Source organism: Diabrotica virgifera, chromosome 5 (assembly GCF_917563875.1).
Source record: "Diabrotica virgifera virgifera chromosome 5, PGI_DIABVI_V3a".
In the NCBI taxonomy this organism is placed as follows: domain Eukaryota; kingdom Metazoa; phylum Arthropoda; class Insecta; order Coleoptera; family Chrysomelidae; genus Diabrotica; species Diabrotica virgifera.
In genome coordinates this window covers 2,927,709-2,950,821 of record NC_065447.1, presented here as the reverse complement: position 1 = coordinate 2,950,821, position 23,113 = coordinate 2,927,709, and the positions used below count along the sequence as shown (strand labels likewise).

General features: G+C 32.6%; 1 protein-coding gene and 1 long non-coding RNA gene across 2 annotated transcripts in view; one reads left to right on the top strand and one right to left on the bottom strand.

Moving 5' to 3' along the window:
• LOC126885614 (uncharacterized) overlaps nucleotides 1–23,113 on the top strand; it is a 177,097-nt gene that overhangs the window by 74,764 nt on the left and 79,220 nt on the right. The gene's annotated exons all lie outside the window — the stretch shown is intronic.
• On the bottom strand, nucleotides 1,470–19,301 carry LOC114333422 (DNA replication complex GINS protein PSF1). Its single transcript, XM_028283294.2, has 4 exons — nucleotides 19,134–19,301; nucleotides 18,986–19,050; nucleotides 7,955–8,194; nucleotides 1,470–1,711 (listed from the first exon to the last, which is right to left on the bottom strand). The coding sequence occupies exons 1-4, from the start codon at nucleotides 19,203–19,205 to the stop codon at nucleotides 1,504–1,506; spliced, it is 585 nt and encodes a 194-aa protein (XP_028139095.1). The 5' UTR covers nucleotides 19,206–19,301; the 3' UTR covers nucleotides 1,470–1,503.

The following is a 23,113-nucleotide window of genomic DNA, read 5'->3' as shown; positions in this document are numbered from 1 at the left end:
TAGATGAAAATGGTCATGAAAAAGGGGAGATAAAGGCAAGAATAGCCAAAGGAAATAAAAAATATGGAGCATTACGCACATTATTGAAATCCAAATACGTATCAAGAAAAACAAAAATAAGAATTTATTAGACTGTTATCAGACCTACAGTAACATATGCATGCGAAACATGGATGCTCAAAAAGTCAGAAACAGACCTTTTAGAAAGATGGGAGAGAAAAATGCAAAGAGCAATATATGGAGGTGTGAAAATAGAAGGTCAGTGGAGAAGAAGAACCAATAAAGTATTGGAAGAACTATATCAAGAGCCAACGATCACGACGACGATCAAAGCACAGAGAATACGATACTTGGGGCACATCGAGAGAATGGGAAGTAAACGAATGCCAAAAATGGTACTTTCACGAATGCAATACAAAAGAGGAGGAAAGGCAGGCCAAGGAAAAGATGGAAGGACAGTGTGTATGAAGACTTGAAGAAAAGTAACATTAGAGAGATGGAAAGAACTAGCATTGAACAGAACGAGATGGAGAGAGGTGGTGAAGGAGTGTATAAAACGACTGAATAAGTGTAATTAAATAAAAATTTTAAGTTTTATAAGTTATTTATTATAGTATTTATGTAATCAGAAATGTAAACATTTTAGCCCTAGGCCTACAAGGCCTGTTGCGCTTAATAAATAAATAAATAGTAAGATTAGAACGCCCTCTAACGAGAAATAAGTGAAATGAATGTCGACACGATTCAAGTTCTCTGTTAACCCCGATATGAAAATATCAAAAAGCACCACTAGGAAAATATTTCAACATGCGATTCAGAGAACCTATATGAAACGAGTCTTTGTACTCTAATACACAGTATGGTATTAGTAACAATTATTAGTATTAGAGTACAAAGACTCGTTTCGCATAGGTTCTCTGAATCGCATGTTGAAATATTTTCCTAGCGGTGCCTTTTGATATTGTCGTCATATCTGGGTTAACAGAGAACTTGAATCGTGTCGACATTCATTTCATTAATTTTTTTTTTAATTTCTAAAACAAATTATAAAAATCAATTTTTTTGGCCCAGGTCGATATTATTCTTTGTTTATCAGCTCCTCATTAGAATTTTTGGCATATTTTTGCTCCCAATCATCCAAAGAACCTAAAATAATATCTGCCCGGGTAGAAAACTTAAATAACTTCGAAATTACGGCATATAAAAAATAATCAGTATTTCTTAAGGATTTCAAAACGAAAAATGTATAAAGGGTGTTCTATTTGAAATAAGAAAGTTCATTAGATTTCCAGAAAAACGGAAGATCTGACAACAATTTAAATATCACTATAATATCGGCTGCCATTAGAAGACCTTTACCCACCAAAATCTATAAAAATCGTGCGAGCCATTTCTGAGATAATTGAGGCGTTCCATACATAAAACTCACGCTGTATAATACAAGATATTTAAAATAATAGACAAAGACAAACGATCAAATAATTTATTAAAAAAAAAACATTATCAGACAACATGTTGAAAAACTCCTTGCCTAATGAGTTCCTCGCATTCACTCCTTGGCAAATAGTGTCTGGTATCTTTCTTCAAGAGTAAAGTAGTTCCATCACTTAGTTCATATCTTCCGTAATCCATTAAACACTGAACTTCAATGTACAATGCCTTAGGAGGCTTGGTATCTACTGCTAGGTTGACTCCATTCTCTCCAATAGATCTGAAATAGATAAATATCATAAGTCAGGAATATACATAATAAAGAATGGGAGGGAAATAAACCTATAGAAAACTGAATAGCTAACAAAGCTTTCATAATATCAAACAAAGGAACAACTGGGAAATATAATATATAAAATAGACTAGGACAAACAAAAGACTGTATACGAAAATTAAACTCAGTACTGTGGGATAAGAACATCAGTATAAAAAGAAAAATATATAACAATAACATCATGACAAGAAGTACCTATCCTGACGTATGGGTGTAAAAATTGGACAATAAATAAGAAAACCAAACAAAATAAAAACAACGGAGATGGAATTTCTACGGAGAAGCTGCAGAATAACAAGAAAAGATAGAATAAATAACATAGAGATTAAGAAAAGAATGGGAATGAACTCAGACATAACAGCCTACATAGAAAACAAGAGATTAACCTGGTACAGACATGTCAGAATAGCAGACCAAAAACGTTGGACAAACAGAATAACAGAGTGGAGCCTGATAAGAAGAAGGAAGAGAGGCAGACCACGAAGATCTTTCAGTGATGAAGTGGATCTCTGAATCTGCAGTAAGGGGGCTGGCAAAATAGAAAGAACTGGAGAGAACGGTTGAGTGACGGAATACAGTGAAAATTGTGGAAATCCACACATATTATGTACTAAGGATTTCTATACTTCCACAAAATTTATTATAACTATGTGACTACAGCTGTTTCGGCAGAGTGCCTTTCTCAAGTGATTTAGTTTACTATGGGTTTGCCTTTTTAAAGTCTTTAACTGAAGAGGTTGAGGAGTGGGGAGCTGTTTGTCTCGAGTTGGTCATTCAGAATTATATCTGTATTTTTTAATTTATTAATTTCGCTTAAGGCCTTTATTTTGAATATGCAGAATTTGAACCTCTTCATTAAAAGAATGATTATGATCTAGAAGGTGAAGTGCGTATGTAGAAGTATCTGTTTTTCTAGTGTTGAAAGCCCTTTTGTGTTCTGCTATCTGTTTGACAAAGGTTCTGCCAGTTTGACCGATGTAAGTTTTCGGACAGTCACCACAAGTTAGTTTGTAGACACCACTCTGTAGTTGTTTTCTCTTTCGGCTCTTATTGTTCTTAGTAATATATTTGCTTAAGTTGTTATTAGTTCTGAAAGCTGGTGTTATTCCTTTCTTTTTTATGTATCTGGCTATTTTTGTTGTTATCTTGCCAGTATATGTGATAGTGCAGAAGGTATTGGGTTCTTTCTGTGGTGGTGGATAGACTAATTTCAGGGCTTTCTTATGGAGTTTTTGGTTTAAAATTTTATTAATTGTTTGTTCGTTATAGCCATTGTTTACTGCTATTTGTTTAATAATTTTCAATTCTATTTCGAAGTTATTTTTTGACATGGGAATTTCTGTCAGTTTATGTATCATGCTATGGTAGGCTACTAATTTGTGTTGTGTAGGATGGGATGAAGAATTGTGTATAGTTGTGTCAGTATGGGTAGGTTTATGATATACGGAGAACTCATGTTTGTTGTGTAGTCTGGTAATTGTTACATCTAGAAAGTTTATGGACTTATTCTGTTCTGTTTCTATTGTAAACTCAATATTACTATGAAGTGAATTAATGTATGATAGAAATTGGTCAAGTTGTCTGTTAGTTCCTGTAAAGCATACTAGTATATCATCCACGTATCTCCACCAATATAATAATAATAATAATAAGAATAATAAGAATATTTATTTCGAAAATTGTACATACATATATACATAGACACATACATATACGCAGAGCGAAATATTCGTCAACATAAAAAACTAAATTAATTTACTGTTTTGAAATTTTTTTTTGTGTCACTTTTGGGTGATTATTTTTTACAGTACTGCAAAATTCCCCCCACTTAGAAAATCCTTGTGACGGTTAAAATCGAAACGACTTATTCCTACACCACTAGGCCAAAAAGATGGATCATATAAAATATCTTTTTTCTTGAGAGATGCTGTTCCGACAAACGCTTTTAATCGATTTTCATCCGATGGTAATTCCTTCACTTGTACTATTTCGCTTTCAAACTCCACGTTATTTTTAATATACTTTTTAATCACCTCTTCAGTTGCGACCCTTTTTACTCTATTTATGTAGAGCCATACTTTACGCTCCTCTCCTGAGAACTCCAATTCTTTATCATTGAAACTATTCCCCGTACCTATGTTTTTTCTTTGTCGGTTTCTTCTAACCACTGTTTGAAATTCTTCTCTAGTGTCTTCACGTTCTTCTGCGGATGTGTTCATAGCAGTTGACTGTTAACGCAGCGGCTTTTAGCGGTGGGGATATATCTACTGCGATGGATTTTACTGCTACCTACTGATTCACTACCCGTATGTCCAAATGAAATAGTCAGCTTTTAAAGATGGCGCCGAATAAAAAAAAGGTGTAGATGGTGTAACAACTTATTTATTACTATTGAAGAAAAAAAATATTATGGAAAAAAGTACCCTCGGTGGCGAAACGAGCATACAGTAAAAAAAGATATTGAGTGAACACACCGTTATTAAACATACCTGGCTTTGACATGGAAAATAATTTACATATTAACAGAACCATTAAAACCATGGCACTGTTGGACAGTAAATAATCATCTGTGCTCATTCCTGTTGGTTGGCTATCATGAATTTTCCTTTTTTCTAGTAGATACGTTGCTCTTATGGATGCTATCTTTTTTTTATGGTTTCTTTATCTATAATATATACCCACCTTTTCCGCAATTGCATCCTTTCTCTTAAATGAATAAAAACATTTTTTCGTCCGCGAACGTAATGTGTTTTCGCCAGATTTCGCCATTTTTATTTTATAAATAAGTTACTGCGATAGCAAAACTAGAATTATTTCTACTTATCGCAGTAATTCTTATAACAATCTACTGCGATCGAAGTGGTATGATTCACAACGAAGAAAAGGTGACAGTCAAACCACGCCTACCTAACAGTCGCTGTGATAACAGTGAACTGCTATGTGAAACTGCCGCTTAACAATAATTCGTTATTTAGGGCTAAAATTTTATTTTTATCCTTTACTTCATCGACCAGTTCCCTTAAATACTTGTTTTCAACTGCTAACACTAATTGTTTACCGTTTTTGTCGTCCGGTTTTTTCACCACTTGACAACATGTTATTTTAGTTTCATCCAAAAACTTGATTTCTGGACACCTTTTTGCGCAACTTTGGTGATAAATCGATAAACAATTTATACACACACATACTGAGCACTTTTTTGTATTACAACATTTCATATTGCCACTATTTTTATTATTTTTATCACCATCTTCCGACACACAATCATCGTCGGCCGCCATGTTTTTAATATAAGCCAATATAAGAACTGTTTAAATACGGGATGTTTAGAAATAGTTGTTTCAAGCTGCTTCATAAATATATCTGAGCAATGGGCTTAGAGGATTACCCATAATAAGTCCTGCACTGTTGTTTGTGTATTGTTATGCAAGTGTCTTTACTGTTTTATTATTTATGTTTTTAGACACTAAGTTTAATTGAAATAAAGGAAGACTTACTTATTATTATTTTATTTTACATCACTTATTTATTTTAGTTACAAATAACTCAAATTAACACATCTAATTTATTTACAAACTCAAATTTATGATTTTACTAACTAAACATAATAATTCCGATAACTTATAAATACATTTCAATACATTCGATTCGAATACAGTAATATTACGCGTCGCGCGTCGATCACTGACTGGCCTGGCAGACGGAATCTCCCATCTTTATATACTTCGGTAGCGCTCGCTCCGAATGCCGTGGATAGGAATGGTATTGTCTCGTAACGCCGAGAAACTTCAGGAAGAAATAGGCCAGGTTGTGAGCGGACTATTATAAATAGTGTCACAGTATATTTGATTACTGAATTCAAAATAGTCTTGATTTATGCAAATTTCAAGAAGGTGTAAAATTTCAGATGCAATGATCGGATTTGTACTATTATGGTCTAAAAGATTTTTAACTAGAACAAAAGTTTCTGTAGGAGGAACACTAGGAAAAAGATTTTTTACGTCAAATGAAATTAGTCTGGAGTTGTTGGGCAATTGAAAATGTATTTTATTAACTAATTCTAGTGTATTTTTTACGGTGAATTTAGGTGAAAATTTAGTGTATTCTGTAATAATATTTGACAGTTTTTTTGAAAGTTTATATGACGGAGCTGTATAAAAGGAGCTGTATATTTACAAAAGCAGACAAAGGTAACACTACTATTGCTATAAATAAAAGAGACTATAATAACCAAACAATAGAATTTTTAAATAACCAAAATGTGAGTGGTATCTACAAAATAGTATACACTAAACAAAGACCCCACAGAAAAGTACCGAAAACAAATTAAACTAGCCATTGAAAATTCAAAATCAATATTAAATCCAACAGAACAGAAATACCTTAATACATAGTATGAATCCACAACCTCCTAAATTATACTCTTTTATTAAACTACACAAACCTGACCACCCAATAAGGCCTGTAGTTCCTTTTTATACAGCTCCGTCATATAGACTTTCAAAAAAACTGTCAGATATTATTACAGAATACACTAAATTTTCACCTAAATTCACCGTAAAAAATACACTAGAATTAGTTAATAAAATAAAACATTTTCAATTGCCCAACAACTCCAGACTAATTTCATTTGACGTAAAAAATCTTTTTCCTAGTGTTCCTCAATTTGCATAAATCAAGACTATTTTGAATTCAATAATCAAATATACACAAACAACAGTGCAGGACTTATTATGGGTAATCCTCTAAGCCCATTGCTATCAGATATATTTATGAACCAGCTTGAAACAACTATTTCTAAACATCCCGTATTTAAACAGTTCTTATATTGGTGGAGATACATGGATGATATACTAGTATGCTTTACAGGAACTAACAGCCAACTTGACCAATTTCTATCATACATTAATTCACTTCATAGTAATATTGAGTTTACAATAGAAACAGAACAGAATAAGTCCATAAACTTTCTAGATGTAACAATTACCAGACTACACAACAAACATGAGTTCTCCGTATATCATAAACCTACCCATACTGACACAACTATACACAATTCTTCATCCCATCCTACACAACACAAATTAGCAGCCTACCATAGCATGATACATAGACTGACAGAAATTCCCATGTCAAAAAATAACTTCGAAATAGAATTGAACATTATTAAACAAATAGCAGTAAACAATGGCTATAACGAACAAACAATTAATAAAATTTTAAACCAAAAACTCCATAAGAAAGCCCTGAAATTAGTCTATCCACCACCACAGAAAGAACCCAGTACCTTCTGCTCTATCACATATACTGGCAAGATAACAACAAAAATAGCCAGATACATAAAAAAGAAAGGAATAACACCAGCTTTCAGAACTAACAACTTAAGCAAATATATTAAGAACAATAAGAGCCGAAAGAGAAAACAACTACAGAGTGGTGTCCACAAACTAACTTGTGGTGACTGTCCGAAAACTTACATCGGTCAAACTGGCAGAACCTTTGACAAACGGATAGCAGAACACAAAAGGGCTTTCAACAATAGAAAAACAGACACTTCTACATACGCACTTCACCTTCTAGATCATAATCATTCTTTTAATGAAGAGTTTCAAATTCTGCATATTCTTAGCCTTAAGCTATCTTTATTAGAATCTATGGAAATTAATAAATTAAAAAATACAGATATAATTCTGAATGACCAACTCGAGACAAACAGCTCCCCACTCCTCAACCTCTTCAGTTAATTAAAGACCTTAAAAAGGCAAACACATTGTAAACTAAATCACTTGAGAAAGGCACTCTGCCGAAACAGCTGTAGTCACATAGTTATAATAAATTTGGTGGAAGTATAGAAATCCTTAGTACATAATATGTATGGATTTCCACAATTTTCACTGTATTCCGTCACTCAACCGTTCTCTCCAGTTCTTTCTGTTTCGCCAGTCCCCTTACTGCAGATTCAGACACCAACTTCATCACTGAAAGATCTTCGTGGTCTACCTCTCTTCCTTCTTCTTATCAGGCTCCACTCTATATCATAAATTAAACCATAAATCAAACAATAACTTTATACATTCTGTACAAAAGAATGAAACGGAAATAGAACAAATTAGGCTGTGATTTTCTTGAGAGAAGTATACAAGTAATTATTCTTTATTTAGATTGACAGATACATATTTTTATACTTGCCTCATATAAACAGCCAAAATTTTGGAATATTTTGTAAACCATTCTATCTCATCTGGATTTAAATTTGTTTTTATATCTGCAGGCAAAATACTTCCGAACTCCCATCTCATTGTTCGAAGACATCTGAGACGATTATAATGATATGCCATTAAGCATCTGGTATTTCTTTTCACTGCTGCATTACGGACCCTCATTGTGTTTAATAGTGTTGAATCGCCAGTCTCGTTTGCCGTAATCTGGCTAAAATGCATAAAATCAAATGTTAATGTGAAGATTTCAGCAGTATTCGTAATATTCAAGAAAACATCAGAGGAAAAATAGAGGAAACAACATAAAACAGAGAGATCATTGCTTGGAATAAGCTCAAGAAATAGATAAGAAACGAAGAAGTTCGTAGATGAACTGGAGTGGAAGATTTAACCACAAGGACAAGATGTATCAACCTGACTTCTGGCCAGCTGGTGTAGGGGTAAAAAGATTTCACATGAACAGGTATAAAGATTTATTTGACAATAGAGGTTTTTAAAAGTAAAAGCAAGCGAGTGTGATGAGGTCATAAAACCAAATGCTGTAGATGACCTTCCATTTAAAAAAGATGCTGCATCCAAGTGTCAAGAGCCTGATTGTGGTGCAAAACAAAAGAATAAACTAAAGCTATTTCACATAAATATACATTCAATGAGGAATAAAATAAATGAATTTGAAATGTTCTTAGCTGACAAAAACTGTGACATTGTTTGTGCAACAGAGCATTGGCACACTAATGGAGAGATTGAAGCCGTACATATAACCGACTATAGATTGGCTGCAGCCAGTTGCCGAGACAGCATAGGGGGAGGTTCAGCTATTTTTCTTAAATCCATGTATGATTTTAAATTAGTAAATGAAGTAAATACCATGACTGTTGTAAAATGCGTAGAAATATGTTGTATTTTTTTAAAAACATCTAAATTATATGTAATTTCAGTTTACAGGAAACTGTAATTCTGCTTCTTTGGATATTTTTCTGGAAATAATGGAGCAAGCATTGACTATAGTTCATGGTAAAGGTAATTTATTGGTTGTGGGGGACTTCAATGTGAATTTTCCTTCTGCGACTCGAGAATGTTTTGAAGTATGTAGCTTGTTTTCCTCTTTTGGACTATCCCAGTTGGTCTTTGAACCCACAAGGGGGAATAATTGTCTGGACAATATATTTCTGAGTTTGGATCATCATGACTGTAATGTGAAGGTTGTTGAGACTGCACTCTCTGATCATTGTGGCCAGCTTCTTGATTTCCTTGTGCAGGGCCCCCGCAAGGCTGATTGGCGCCAGCGTGCAGGACATATTTTAGCGCCCTTTAAATCTACTACATATACAGGGTGAGTGGGGAGGAACGCACCAAATTTTAAGACTGGATAATATACCTAAAAATAATCAAAAATAACTTATATGTTGTTATTCGATTTTAATTTGTTTCCCAAATACGGGGTGTTAAAATTTTTTCTTACAAACTGACGATTTATTACTCTAAAACCGGTTGAGGTGTGCAAATGAAATTTGGTGGGTGGTAAGACATAGTTGGTGCACATGTTTTGACACACAATTAATAATTTTATATTTACCATTGGCGCGCGTACGGGTAATAGTCTAAAATTTTTGAAACAAAAAAATAGTACGCCACTGAGATATTTCAAATTAAAAATTATTTTTGAATTCTCTGTTCAATTTCTGACAAACAATCTATCTTCATGTTTGTTCATACGACGCTTCGTTTTCATGCAAAAAATAAAATATCTTAACGCTTACAAAGTATTGGAAATAAGTTTCTACACATTCTATTCATATACAGTAGACTCCCGTAAGTTCGGCCACCTCGGGACCTCTAGGCCGAACTTAAAAGTGACCGAACTAACCGATATGCTTATCTAAAAAATGCCCATTTATTGTTTGTATGGATCTAGCAAAAACAAAATACTTGGTACATTAAGTAGAAGGCAACACAGAGGAATACTCTGACATATTTAACATAATATGAAAAGATAGACCGTCACAAAAATACTATAAAACAATACTTACAGAACTCTAGGCCTAATAAAATTTAAAAATATTATTGGACATTGGTGGTTTGGCTTCTTAAATACTTAAAAAAAGTCAGTAATTTTTTTTCTGAATTTTCTTTTCTAATGATTTTTGATGTGCAAAGGTGTGACTAATGCTCAGAGAGCCGTCCGGACTAAGCGGAGACCGAACTAACCGAGGCCGAACTTATGGGAGTCTACTGTACATAGAAACTTCGTCCAAAACTTTGTAAGCGTTATGTTAAGATGCTTTATTTTTTGCATGGAAACGAAGCGTCGCATGAAAAAAAGGGAAGATAGATTTTTTGTTACAAATTGAACAAGGAATTCAAGAAAGTCTTTTAATTTTAAATATTTCAGTGGCGTACCATTTTTATCTTTAAAAAATTTCAGACTATTACCCGTACGCGCGCCAATAGTGAACATAAAATTCTTAATTTTATGTCAAAACATGCGCAATAACTATGTCTTAAAACCCACCAAGTTGCATTTGCACACCTCAACCGATTTTAGAGCAATAAATAAATCGTCAGTTTGTAAGAAAAATTTTAACACCCCCTATCTCGGAAACAAATGAAAATCGAATAACAACATGAGTTATTTTTGATTATTTTTACGTATATTATACAATCTTAAAGTTTGGTGCGTTCCTCCCCACTCACCCTGCATAAAACAATTAAATATTTTTGAAAAATTTAAACCCAGAATGAAAGACTACTCAGCGGTTCTCAATCTTTTTTGGTGACGGAACCCTTTTGGAAAGCAAAATACTTAACGGAACCCTATAATTAAACATTAGTTTTTAAAAGTGTATTTTTTATTAATAAGCATAATCAAATTCCAATGTAACAGTTACTTATTACTTACTTACATAACAATAAAAAAATCTAACTAATGGGAGGTATGAAACTGTTTTTTATTTTTCATCAATTGGTTGATATCAGGTTTGATAGATGACATTAATTTGAAGTCTCATGTCAGGTTCGGCGTCCAGTCTATTGCGGTATTTTGTTTTCGTGGCTGCATAATATGTGGAGAATCCTGTTTCGCATAAATATGTTGTTGGGAAGGGGAGAAGAATATTCAGAGCCATTTTGGCAATCATTGGATATTCGTCACGGATTCTGCACCTAAAATCTTTAGAGGCGTCGTTTTAAACAATGACTTAATAAATGTGTCTGATGATATTTCTAAAAGAGATTCGTATATTTCGTTTGACATATTTTCGGGCTTTTGTAAGTTGGGTTTATGAATCCATGAATTCAGTTTCATTTTTGTGTTCTCTTCTTCGGGTAAATACATCAAAAGATGCACGCATGGAAGTGAGATATTTGACCAATTCTTCAAATACATCATCTTGGAACATTTCTGAGTCCGTATCGCTAACAAACTGAGTGATGTAAAGCTTTCTATTTTTCTCTTTCTGGCGCAAATAATTAAAAAATCTAATTTTCTTTTGATCGCAGTTATTTTGTTACAGGCATGGAACACTGTTGTCTGTTTACCTTGCAATGATAAATTTAAATCGTTCAGTTTTTGAAAGATATCCGCCATAAAAGACAGTCGGAACAACCAAGTTTTTTCATAAAAACGGTCTTTCAAATTGAAATAAGTATCTGAAAGAAACATTTGCAACTCGGCTTTAAGTTCAAATAGCCTTGTTAAAGTTTTACCCCGAGACAGCATCGCACTTCTGTATGGAACAGCAGTGTTTAATATTTGCTCCCATAATCTTCACACAATAATGAGAACAATCGGGAATATGGTAGTGATTTGATAAAATTAATTCTTTTTACTGCTTCATCCATTACTAATTGTAGATTTGACGGCATTTGCTTTATCGCAAGTGCTTGTCTATGCAGGATATAATGGCTGGAGCTATAATTAGGAGCTTTATTTTTTATTCGTAACACTAATCCTGCTGTTGTACCTGTCATCGCCTTGGCCCCATCTGTACAAATGTCAATGCAATCGTTCCAACTGAGATTATTTTCCTCAAAAAACATAACTATTTTATTAAAAATTTCCTTTCCGGTTGTGTTTGTGGGCAGCGGTGAACACATAAGCAGGTCTTCATCAAAAGAACTTTCTTATGGATATCTCACGATAACCAGCAAGATAGCCAGACCAGCGACATCAGCAGACTCATCTATTTGCAAGGCGAATCGTGTTTTTTGTAGACGTGTAACTAGGTAGTTCTTGTTTGACGTAGCTGGCCAGATCATGAATACGCCGTGAAACAGTATCGTTCGATAGCGGTACAGTATAGAAAGATGCTTTGCAGATTTTTCATCGAGCATACATTTTGTTATGTCTAACACACGTGGTTTTATTAAATTCTCAGCGATATTGTGCGCTTCACCTGCTTGTGCAATGCGATATTTAACTAAATATGATGCCTCTGTGGCCTTTTCATTGAAAGTTTTGGTTACATGCATTATAGTTTTTTGACTTTCCAATAATTGTTTTTTTCTTACGTATAAAAAATTCTTTAGTCTTGTTTTTAAACTCGGGGTGTACAGTTTCTAACTGTCGGCGCAACTTAGCAGGTGCCATTGGAACTATTAGGAAACAGTTTACTACATAAAATACAGATAGGTGAGCCGTTGGAATCAACAAATCGGAAACTGTGTCATCAAACTTCCTATTTTTCGCCTTTGAAACCGTGGAACTTGACGTCGTTGCATAATCGTCTTGACCGGTAATTGCTGTATACTCCGCGCGTACTGCTTTCGAACATTCTGCTTCAGTAGAAGATGTTGTTTAGCATCACGTTTAACGCCTTTAAGCCAACGTTCCATTCTTCTTTATTAAAAACCACAAAATAACGTACGAACACAAACAACAAAAGTACTAAACTGATACGATCAGAATACAGCAGTAAGAATATAAAGACTTTTTTCTAGCAGGTAGGTACTCATCGCTCCGAACCCTAATTGTCGACTGACTACTGACAGTACTGACTAAGGAAAGTCACCAAAGAATACCCCAACCAACCAAGTTGGTTGGGGTATTCTTTGGTCACACTAAGTTGTGTATGGGCGGTGACAGGCTAGTAAAATTGTATGAGGCAACAGGAGGCAACTAAGTTCGACCTGTGGTTCGACCACGTCTCGTGAATAGTGCTATACCGCGTCAGAAAAGTCGAACAGAGAGAGGTGTTTTGAATTTTTTTTCTAAATTCTCGCGGAACCCCTACAGCGGTATCGCGGAACCCTAGGGTTCCGCGGAACACACTTTGAGTATCGATGGACTACATTATTACTGAGGCCGAAAGTCCCTGAAAACTTCTATAATGTTTATTTTAAGTTACAGGGGTAAAAATAAAAGAGAAAATTTAGTGTGATTTTTAATAATTGCAAATATTTAATTCAAAAGTAACTTTTTATTTATTTTAAGGGACTGTCGGCCCTCGGCAATAACGTTATCTTTCATTTTGCATTTAAATTTTTAAAAAATACTTATTAGTTTTCTCAGAATTCGAAAAAAATGAATACATTTAAAACACATTGAAAATTTTGACAGGCGACATTTTGCGCCTTCCCCTTAAATTTTTTGCAACATTAATGAAGCACCCTGCATATTAAATTAAAAATATACATTTAAGTAAATAAACAATAATAATTTGTCATTTCAAAGTTTTCAAACAAATTTTATACAGGGTGTCTATATAACTAGCAACCATATGGGAAACTGTTTTATTACTAAATTTACGAAAAAAGTTATTCTTCATAAAAAGTTCTGCATTGTCTAGAACTCAGAATGCAACCATAAAATATCAAATTTTATGAATCTTATACGAGGTATGTCAAAAAATATGAATTTCGATCAAGAGCAAAGTACGTTTAGATCTCACAATATTGAAAAGTTATTATGAAAAGTTGTTCAGCATTAAAAATTAAGTTTCTATATGCAATTACATCCTTCTAATTGAAATATATTGTGATCTAGAAAGGCACTTTACTTTTGATCGAAACTCATATTTTTTTACATATATCTCATATAAAATTAAAAAAATTTGATAGGATTTGATGGTTGCATCTTAAACTTTAGACCATGCAAAGCTTTTTAGAAAGAACTTTTTATCATACATTAAGTGTACTTTTCAACAACGCCCTTTTCATTTATTAGAAATAATGTGATAAGTCTTTTATTATTAATAATTAGCTCTTTTCAGTTATTACAAATAATGTGATAACTCTTTTATTATTATTAATTAATTAATCAATAACAATAAAAGAGTTATCGCATTATTCGTAATAAATGAAAAGGGCGTTGGGTATCTGCTGGTCTGTTGGTTTATTTGAGAAAAAAAATTTCAATTAAAAGAATGTAATTGCATATTTATTAAAACATACTTTTTAATTAATTACAAACAACTTTTCATAATAATAATTTTCGATATTGTGAAATATACGGCACTCTTGACTGAAATTCATATTTTTGACACTCATAAGATTGACACAATTTTAAATATTTGGTTGCATTTTAGTTTTTAGACTATGCAAAGCATTTTATGAAGAATAAATTTTTCCGTAAAATTAATAAAGTTTCCCATATGGTTCCAAGTTACGCAGACACAATGTCTTAATTATTTTATTTATTTATTTATTTATTTTACGGGCAAGCCCAATTCTACAAAAATACATAGTGTACAGAAAAAAAACAATAACATAATATAATATAAAAAACAGACATACAGAAATATAAATATAATATTAGAAGTAAATATGTACTATGAAATAATATCATAAAACCAAGTTAACAAATTACAAAACCAAGTTAACAAATTACATACGCTTCACTCAAATATTGATCCCATCTAAATTTCTTTTAAAACGACTGATGGAGTTGTCGAACAGTTGTAAATTGCAAAGGGAGTTTGCTAAATTCAAGACTCTGGGTACGAATGAAAAAATTGAATAATTAAACCTGTGGAATGGTACATAAAATGTTCGCACTTGTCTAGTGGTGCGAGGTGGTACAAACAGTGCGATCTTATTAAGTAGTTGAGAACAACTGCATATACCATTTAAGATCTTGAATAATAGCAAAAGGTCCCTTTGTTTTCTCCTGCTTGCAAGAGAAGGGACCTGCAGTTGATGCTGCCATACAGCGTAATCTTGATAGGTATGAAGCTTAAAAGCAATGTAACGGAAGAAACTATTTTGGACTTGTTCAAGTTTCCTAATGTAGACCAAGTAGTGTGGGGACCACACTGAAGAACAATACTCAAGGTGAGACCTGACCAAAGAGAAGTAAAGAACTCTAATACTGGATATGTTTGTAAAATCACGAGTTGTTCTTTTTACAAAACCCAGCATTTTCATAGATGTTTGAATGACATTGATGATGTGAGTATTGAAACAAAGAGAGTTTTCCAGTGTAATCCCCAAGTCCTTGATTCTATTAACAGTGTTGAGCAATTGGCCATCAATGTAATAGTTTGATAATATTGGGTGGTGAGTACGGTTAAAGTTAATTACATGACATTTGATTGAATTAAGGTTCATACCGTTAAGTGAACACCATGCAGAGAGGTTATTCAGTTCTGATTGCAATATGGCAGCATCATAATGATTTTTTATAACTTTAAAGCACTTCAAGTCATCAGCAAATAGCAAGGCGTTACAATCGTGAAAACAGTTGGTAATATCATTAATAAATATATTAAAGAGTAATGGACCCAAATGGGACCCCTGTGGTACACCTGACTTAACTGGAAAGGTTTGTGAGTAAAAGTGGTTTACTCGAACTTGTTGAAATCTTTCGGTTAAATAACTCTGTAACCACTGCAACAAAGGTCCACTTATGCCATAGGAGCTAAGCTTTTGAATCAGGAGTTCATGATTTACTCTGTCAAAGGCCTTGGAAAAGTCAGTATAAATTGAATCAACTTGAAGTCCCTCCTCCAAGGCTTCAGACAGAAAATCAACATAGGTCAACAAACTCAGTTCAGCAGACTTACCTGTAGTAAAACCAAATTGCTGAGAGTTTAGGATCCCGGAGCTATCGAAGGTGAGGAAATCAGTTATAATACTCTCAAACACCTTTGGTATAACACTACGAATAGATATAGGGCGGTAATTACTAATATTAGATTTATTACCAGATTTATATATTGGTGTGACATAAGAAAGTTTCCAAAAGTCTGGAAACTGACCTACATCCAAAGATTTATTAAATATATGAAACAAAGGTCGCGATAGTACAAAACTGAATTCCTTAAGAAAATTAGGTGGTATACCATCAGGCCCAGGACCCTTGTTGACACTTAATGATGAAAGCTTTTCGTAAATTTTGGAAATCTGGATACGATATGATGAGATATTGAGTTGAGACTGAATATGGTCAACATTGCAATTTAAAGTAATATCACTATAAACTGATGAAAAGTGATCTGCAAATAAGTTGGCAATATCATTGCCACATGAAGCTACAGAGTCATTCAGGGTCATTGAGTCAGGTATACAATCGTTTTCACGCTTGCTACCTACAAATTTCCAAAAATGCCTTGCGTTATTTTGTATAGAAAATTCGGTGAAACGTATGTAATTGTCATAACAGCATTTATTATTATTTTCTTTTTTTTTCAGTAAATTGTGGATTTTATTAGAGGAAACCCGATTATAAATATTTAAAATGAATTATTATTATTCTTATCTATGCAATGCTTATGATACCATTTTCACAATTAATTTAATTTCCACACCACTTAAAATAACAACAACTAAAAAAAGATTGTCCAATATTTTTTACACGAAAACAAAAGTTTAAAATCAGGGCAGAACAAACCCAACGGATATTGCAATAATAGTCGTAGGTAATTATTAACCTTTCACTGTAGGAAACCACCCCTTCACCAGTAATAGTAAATAATATTTGTTTGGTACCCTTTGTGCCTAATAAATGCATAGACGAATGGGAAAAGATACTCAAGTCAAATACATAATCATAATTCATAGAGTATTTGTTTACTTAAGGGTAATTATCATAAATTCGAGTAAAAGATTCACTTTATATGAGTAAAACTGCTTGATCCAGCAAGTTGGGTTTCTGTTGGAGTAAAACTGCTAAGTTGCGTTTTATGGGTGTTAATTTATGTTTCTACTCATCAAGGAGTGTGATTTGATGTTTATTTGACTATTTTGAGTGTCGTTTTAGTTTACAACATAAAATCAATTGGATGGTATGCCAAGCGTAATTCAATCTACTTCAAAGAAAAAAATTAGGAAGGAACAACAAAATGTAATATATTTTTGACGAAGTAAATTCAACATTTCAGGACGGGAATAATTATTTTTTCAGTAATAACACAATATTTGATTTTTGAGATTTCTCTAGCTGTTCATGAAATAATTAAAATTGTATATAAAAAATGATTATCTCATTTAAACCAAACCTTCGGTTTGGCGCCCCTTTGAGGTTACGCCTGCGTACGCCGCACGCATTGCACACCCGGTTACGGGGGCCCTGTCCTTGTGTCTACTAGTGGTAGTGATCCAGCACTTGTTAGATCTGTTTTCAAACCAATTACACAAAAGGGTAAATGTTCTTTTTTCTCATATCGACCCATGCAACGAAGACTATTGTAACTCACTTTTGGTTGAACTGAGATAATCGCGTTTGAAAATTTTTCGCAAAGAGATTGCTCTAAGAAATGACGATATCTTTGGAAGAAATACGCCTTACAACCTGAAATTTCTGGTATATTATATGTAAAGCGTTTTAAAAGGTTTCACAGTTTAAACATAACAAAAAACACATTTTTTTTGCTAAATATTGAAGACTTACTATAGGTTTTGTCGAAGCAATTAAGGAAAAAAACATACTTACTCTATACTTAGTAACAGTAAATGACGTTATCTTTGGAAGAAATACATCTTACTTATTTCTGTTATATATTTATATAAAGGGTATTAAGGGATTTCACAGATCAAACATAAAACATAACAAAAAATAGGTTTTTTGCTAAATTTTGTAGACTTTCGTCGAAACAGTTAACGAAAAAATACTTATTCGAGACTAGACTTACTAGTTTACTAGTAACGGATTTATTGAAGTAAAGCAATAATATTTAAAAAAAATATAATAACACACATTTCTATAGTTAATTGGAATAACTAAAATTAGAATCTAACTAGAGAAAACTATAGTAAGTCAAACAGTTTGACGCAAACTTGCAATACCTTCTGCTGTTTCTTGCAACGAAGACTACAGTAACTCAACTTACTATGGTTTTCGCCTGCAGGAGTGTGGGTCAGTAAACTTACTATACACATGCAAATGCTTTACTGGTTGCCTTAAAATTCATACCTGATTTACCATACTTTTCTACCAAATAAAGCTTAAAAAGGATAATAATATCATAATAGTAAGTCAAATGTAACGTTTTTTGAGTTACTATAGTCTTCGTTGCATGGGTCGATATGTCGAAGGTTTAAAATGGGAGTTTCTAAAAGATTCTGACTTGCCTGCTGAAGCTAAATTCATTGTATTTCATAATGAATTAAATAAGGCTTTCTTACACTCTTTTCCTGAAAATTCTATAAAAAACGTAGAGATCAAAGTCGACCAATAAACTGGTTCAACGATGATTTGAAGTCCATGACGGAAACTCTGCACTTGCTAAAGGAGCAGTATGATGAGTTTCCTACATTGGCTCAGAAAACTCTATTAGCAAATTACAAAAAAGATTACAAATTAGCAATAAAATCTGCTAAACAAAGGGCCAATGATAACCTTATTTCAACTGCATCCAATCCAGTTAAGTGTATGTGGGATATCATCAATGAACACAGAAACAAGTCTAAAGGCAAGTTAGAAACAAAAATTACACCTAATGAATTTAATGACTTCTTCACTAATGTCGCCTGTAACTTGCAAACCCAGATTCAACCCTCCTTTGGTAATCAAAACTTTTATTTATTTCGTTATGTTAGCTAAATGAAGTGAATGTGGTTTACTTACGCGTCTGCAACATTTTCATCGGTTAATTGTTGAGTTTCTCGAGTAACAGCATTTATCAATTCAGTCTAAAAAAGAAAATTGTATACTAATGATGAATTGTCGCTCACATGAAAAGGTATCAAATTCAAAAATAAAATAGCATATTTACATTATAGGGAGGTAAATGGTCCTCATTCCTACATAATTCTTTTATTAGAGCAAATCCTTTTTCACCATACATTTTTTTTATTATTTAAGCAGGTAATATTTTTGTTTATTATTTATTGTAACATTATAACCTCAAAAAATACCAAAATTGGCGCCTTTTTATGATTTCATTAGATGTGGCAACACTGCTGAGCTGTCAAATAGAGGGCCGATTTATAGATATACAGGGTGTACAGAAACTCCCCTGACAAACGAAGACCGGAGATTCCAAGGACAATTTAAGCCAACTCAAGTAGTCCTAAAATGCTTCCTTAAGGGAGCTAGATGCAGATGGTGCCTTGTATTTTTTTTTAACTACCTCCAGAACATTTCTATTTAGAAAAACGAAAACTTGTACACTTATTTATCCTCCAGAGATTAATCGATTCTATCAATTGGTAATTTCTATTACCTTACCGGTCATAGCTGTCCGTTTTGTGTAGGTCAACGCATAACTTTATTTTTAACGCATAACTTTTTTTCTTTACCTTTTAAGTATTCTAGTACTCAAAAGATACTCGTGCTTTAAGTCGGTAGGATACACAGTTTTCTAGAAAAATCGATTTGAAAGTTTTTCGTTTTTTCGTTAAATTATTAGGTATAGCATCGAAATTGGCTTGGACTATCAAGGCATGGACAATCGAAAATAATTAATTTTATAAATTATCTTCTATTAAAAGTAAGTAAAAATAATAAAATGAACCAAACGTTTTGGTGAACAGAATACATTTGCATAACCACATACAACCACAAGCAGATATTTTTATAGGCCTTCTATTCACTGTTGCCAAATTTCAACGTTCTGTACTTCCGGTATAGGGCTATAGCTTCGGTCCTCAGTTAAAAACTCGTAGTTCAAAAGTAGTAGTACTGTCTAAATCCTGACCCACTACTTCGTGCCCGGTAATTTGGGTCGCTTATATAAACTTGAATCGGCGAAATGAAAAATTCACGTAAGGCATGAATGAATCAAATATGTAGTACCTTTTTGTAGATGTATTTAAAAATGAAACTGAAAAGTTATTACTATAAAGAGTGATATGTATGTATTACCTACCTATACTGTGGCTATATACAGGGTGTAACAAAAATACGGGTCATAAATTAAATCACATATTCTGGGACCAAAAATAGTTCGAATGAACCTAACTTACCTTAGTACAAATATGCACATAAAAAAGTTACAGCCCTTTGAAGTTACAAAATGAAAATCTATTTTTTCGAATATATCGAAAACTATTAGAGATTTTTTATTGAAAATGGACAAGTTGCATTCTTATAATTGGAACATCTTAAAGAAAAATTATAGTAACATTTGGCACCCCATAAAAATTTTATGGGGGTTTTGTTCCCTTTAACCCACCCAAATTTTTGTGTACGTCCCAATTAAATTACTATTGTGGCAACATTAGTTAAATTCAATATTTTTAAAGCTTTTTTGCCTCTTAGTATTTTTTCGAAAAGGTAGTTTTTATCGAGTTGGTGCTTCTTTTTTAATATGTTTACATAAAAATTTTATGAGGGTTTTGCCCCTTTAAACGCCCCAAATGTTTGTGTACGTTCCAATTAAACTATTACTGCAGTACCGTAAGTTAAACAGAGTGTTTTTAAAACTTTTTTGCCTCTTTGTATTTTTTCGAGAAGGCACCTTTTATTGAGATGTGGCTTCTTTTTTAATATGGTTCAAAACATACCTAAAAATGTAAATCATAAGTAAATTTTCATAATATTACCAAGTCTCCATAAACGTACTTAACCATATACAAATTGTGGTGGATTTGACATATATTTAAAATATCTCGATAAAAACTGACTTTTTGAAAAAGAAATAAGAGGCAAAAAATTTTAAAAAATTGTGTTTAACTAATGGTACTACAATCATAATTTATTTGGAACGTGTACACAAAATTTTGGGGGGGTTTAAAGGAATAAAACCCCCATAAAGTTTTTATGGGGTGTCCAAATTTCACTATAATTTTTTCTTTAGATGCTAGTGCCATAAGAATGCTACGTGTCCATTTTCAATAAAAAATCTGTAATAGTTTTAGATATATTGGAAAAAATCGATTTTCATTTTGTAACTTCAAAGGGCTGTAACTTTTTTTATGTGCACATTTGCACTAAGGTAATAAGTTGTGTTCAATCGAACTATTTTTGGTCCCAGAATATGTGAATAAATTTATGACCTGTATTTTTGTTACACCCTGTATATGCTTGACTAAAATAAAACAACGATTAGATATAAAAAAAAATCACAAATTTTATTAAATTTGGGAAAGTTTTTGGGTATTTTTTTTCTTAATCATCCATTCTTTTTGCACATTTTATATTTTTAACTTGGTATCAGAGCTGATTGAGCAGTAGGTATTTCAAAACTTATGTACTTTTTGTAAGTATGTATTTAAAACTTTGGACTTTAGAGTAAGTATTTAAATGCCAAGTATTTAAATATACTCTATAATATAATTTTAAATAAGTACATACTTGGTATTTAAATGCTCTAAAGTCTAATAAAATACCTACAAATAGTCAAATAAGTACATATTTCAATTTTGAAATGCGGCCCATTAGCTCCGATACCAAGTTAAAAATATGAAATATACAAAAAGCGTGAATGATTAAGATGGAAATTTACCCAAAACTTGGGTACATTTTTAGTATTTAAATACTAGGTTTACTAGGTATTTAAATACGTTTCAACATCGGTATTTGTATTTATGATACTTTCCCAAATTTACTAAACTTTGTGATTTTTCATATCTTATTGTTTTATTCAAGTCAAGCATAGCCACAAGGTACCTACAGATCACTCTTTATAGTAACGTAAAAAAAGGTACTACATATTTGATTCATTCATGCCTTACAATGTGAATCTTTAAAGTGGTTAAATACATCAAAACTTTATTATTTATATGCCCATTTCGCAGACTTGGATCTACAGACCGAGTGCGTCTCATAAATTCCACGGCTTCGCGCAATCGTACTTGAGACACGTCGTGTTTAAAAATTTGAGTAACTGAGGTGGTGTGAATTTTTAAAACTTTTAAGTGTGGTTTTTGTTTTTGACCCTTGTTAGAAATTATTTATTTAGTTTTGTTTTTATAATGTATTAAACTCTTGTTTTATTTTCAAAGTGTTCTTTTTATGTTATAAGTAGAAAATGAATCGTTGTCGTTGTACCGTTGATTGAGGTATTTAGGGGTTGCTGTACCTCCAATACCTTAATCAATGGTTGTACTAAGTGTAACATGAACTTTTCGAAATCTACTAACTAGACGGCACATGTAAAAAGAAAACATCCAGGTAATATCATATTTTATACAGGGTGTTTGTTAAAGAATGGGCCATAGCTTAACCGTAGACTTCTGAGCTTAAAATAGGTCGATTTAAGCTAACTTACCTTAGTACAAAAGTTGATAATAACCGAAATACAGGGTGTCAAAATTAAACTTTTATTTTATTTATTCTTGAATATTTCCTGACAGGCATGGGACAACAACCCGAAATTTAGTAAATGGGGGTTTTTTGGGATGAGAAATCTAAATTCGCCACCAAAACTGATGTATTACCCAGAGGGCGCCACATACGTCTTTCAGCGCTCAATTATAATACGTTCAATTTTTTATCCCTTACTCTATATGCTTTTTAAATAAAAATTTTTGTTCTCTCAATATTTTTACTTAAAAAAGGTATACTACATTCATCTCACTAATAAACTCAACTACTGTTTTCGAGATAAACGCATTTTAAATCTGCGATACAACATAATTTCTTGCATAGTAATCATTGTAGCTAGACCCGAAAAATAAACATGAAACCATAATAATTGTGCTAGTTCTCATATTTATGTCATTGCATCGCAAATTCCATTTGAAGAAATTTGCGATACATTTTTTGTAAATTTTTATGATTTTAAGTTATTTTTCGGGTGTAATTACAATG

Coding starts and splice junctions, on each gene's coding strand:
- LOC114333422 (XM_028283294.2), bottom strand. CDS start 19,205: ATGTATGGTGAAAAAGGATTTGCTCTAATAAAAGAATTATGTAGGAAT. Junction 19,051..19,133: donor ACCATTTACCTCCCTATAAT/GTAAATATGCTA, acceptor TTTCTTTTTTAG/ACTGAATTGATAAATGCTGT. Junction 1,712..7,954: donor ATTTTGGCTGTTTATATGAG/GCAAGTATAAAA, acceptor TATCTATTTCAG/ATCTATTGGAGAGAATGGAG.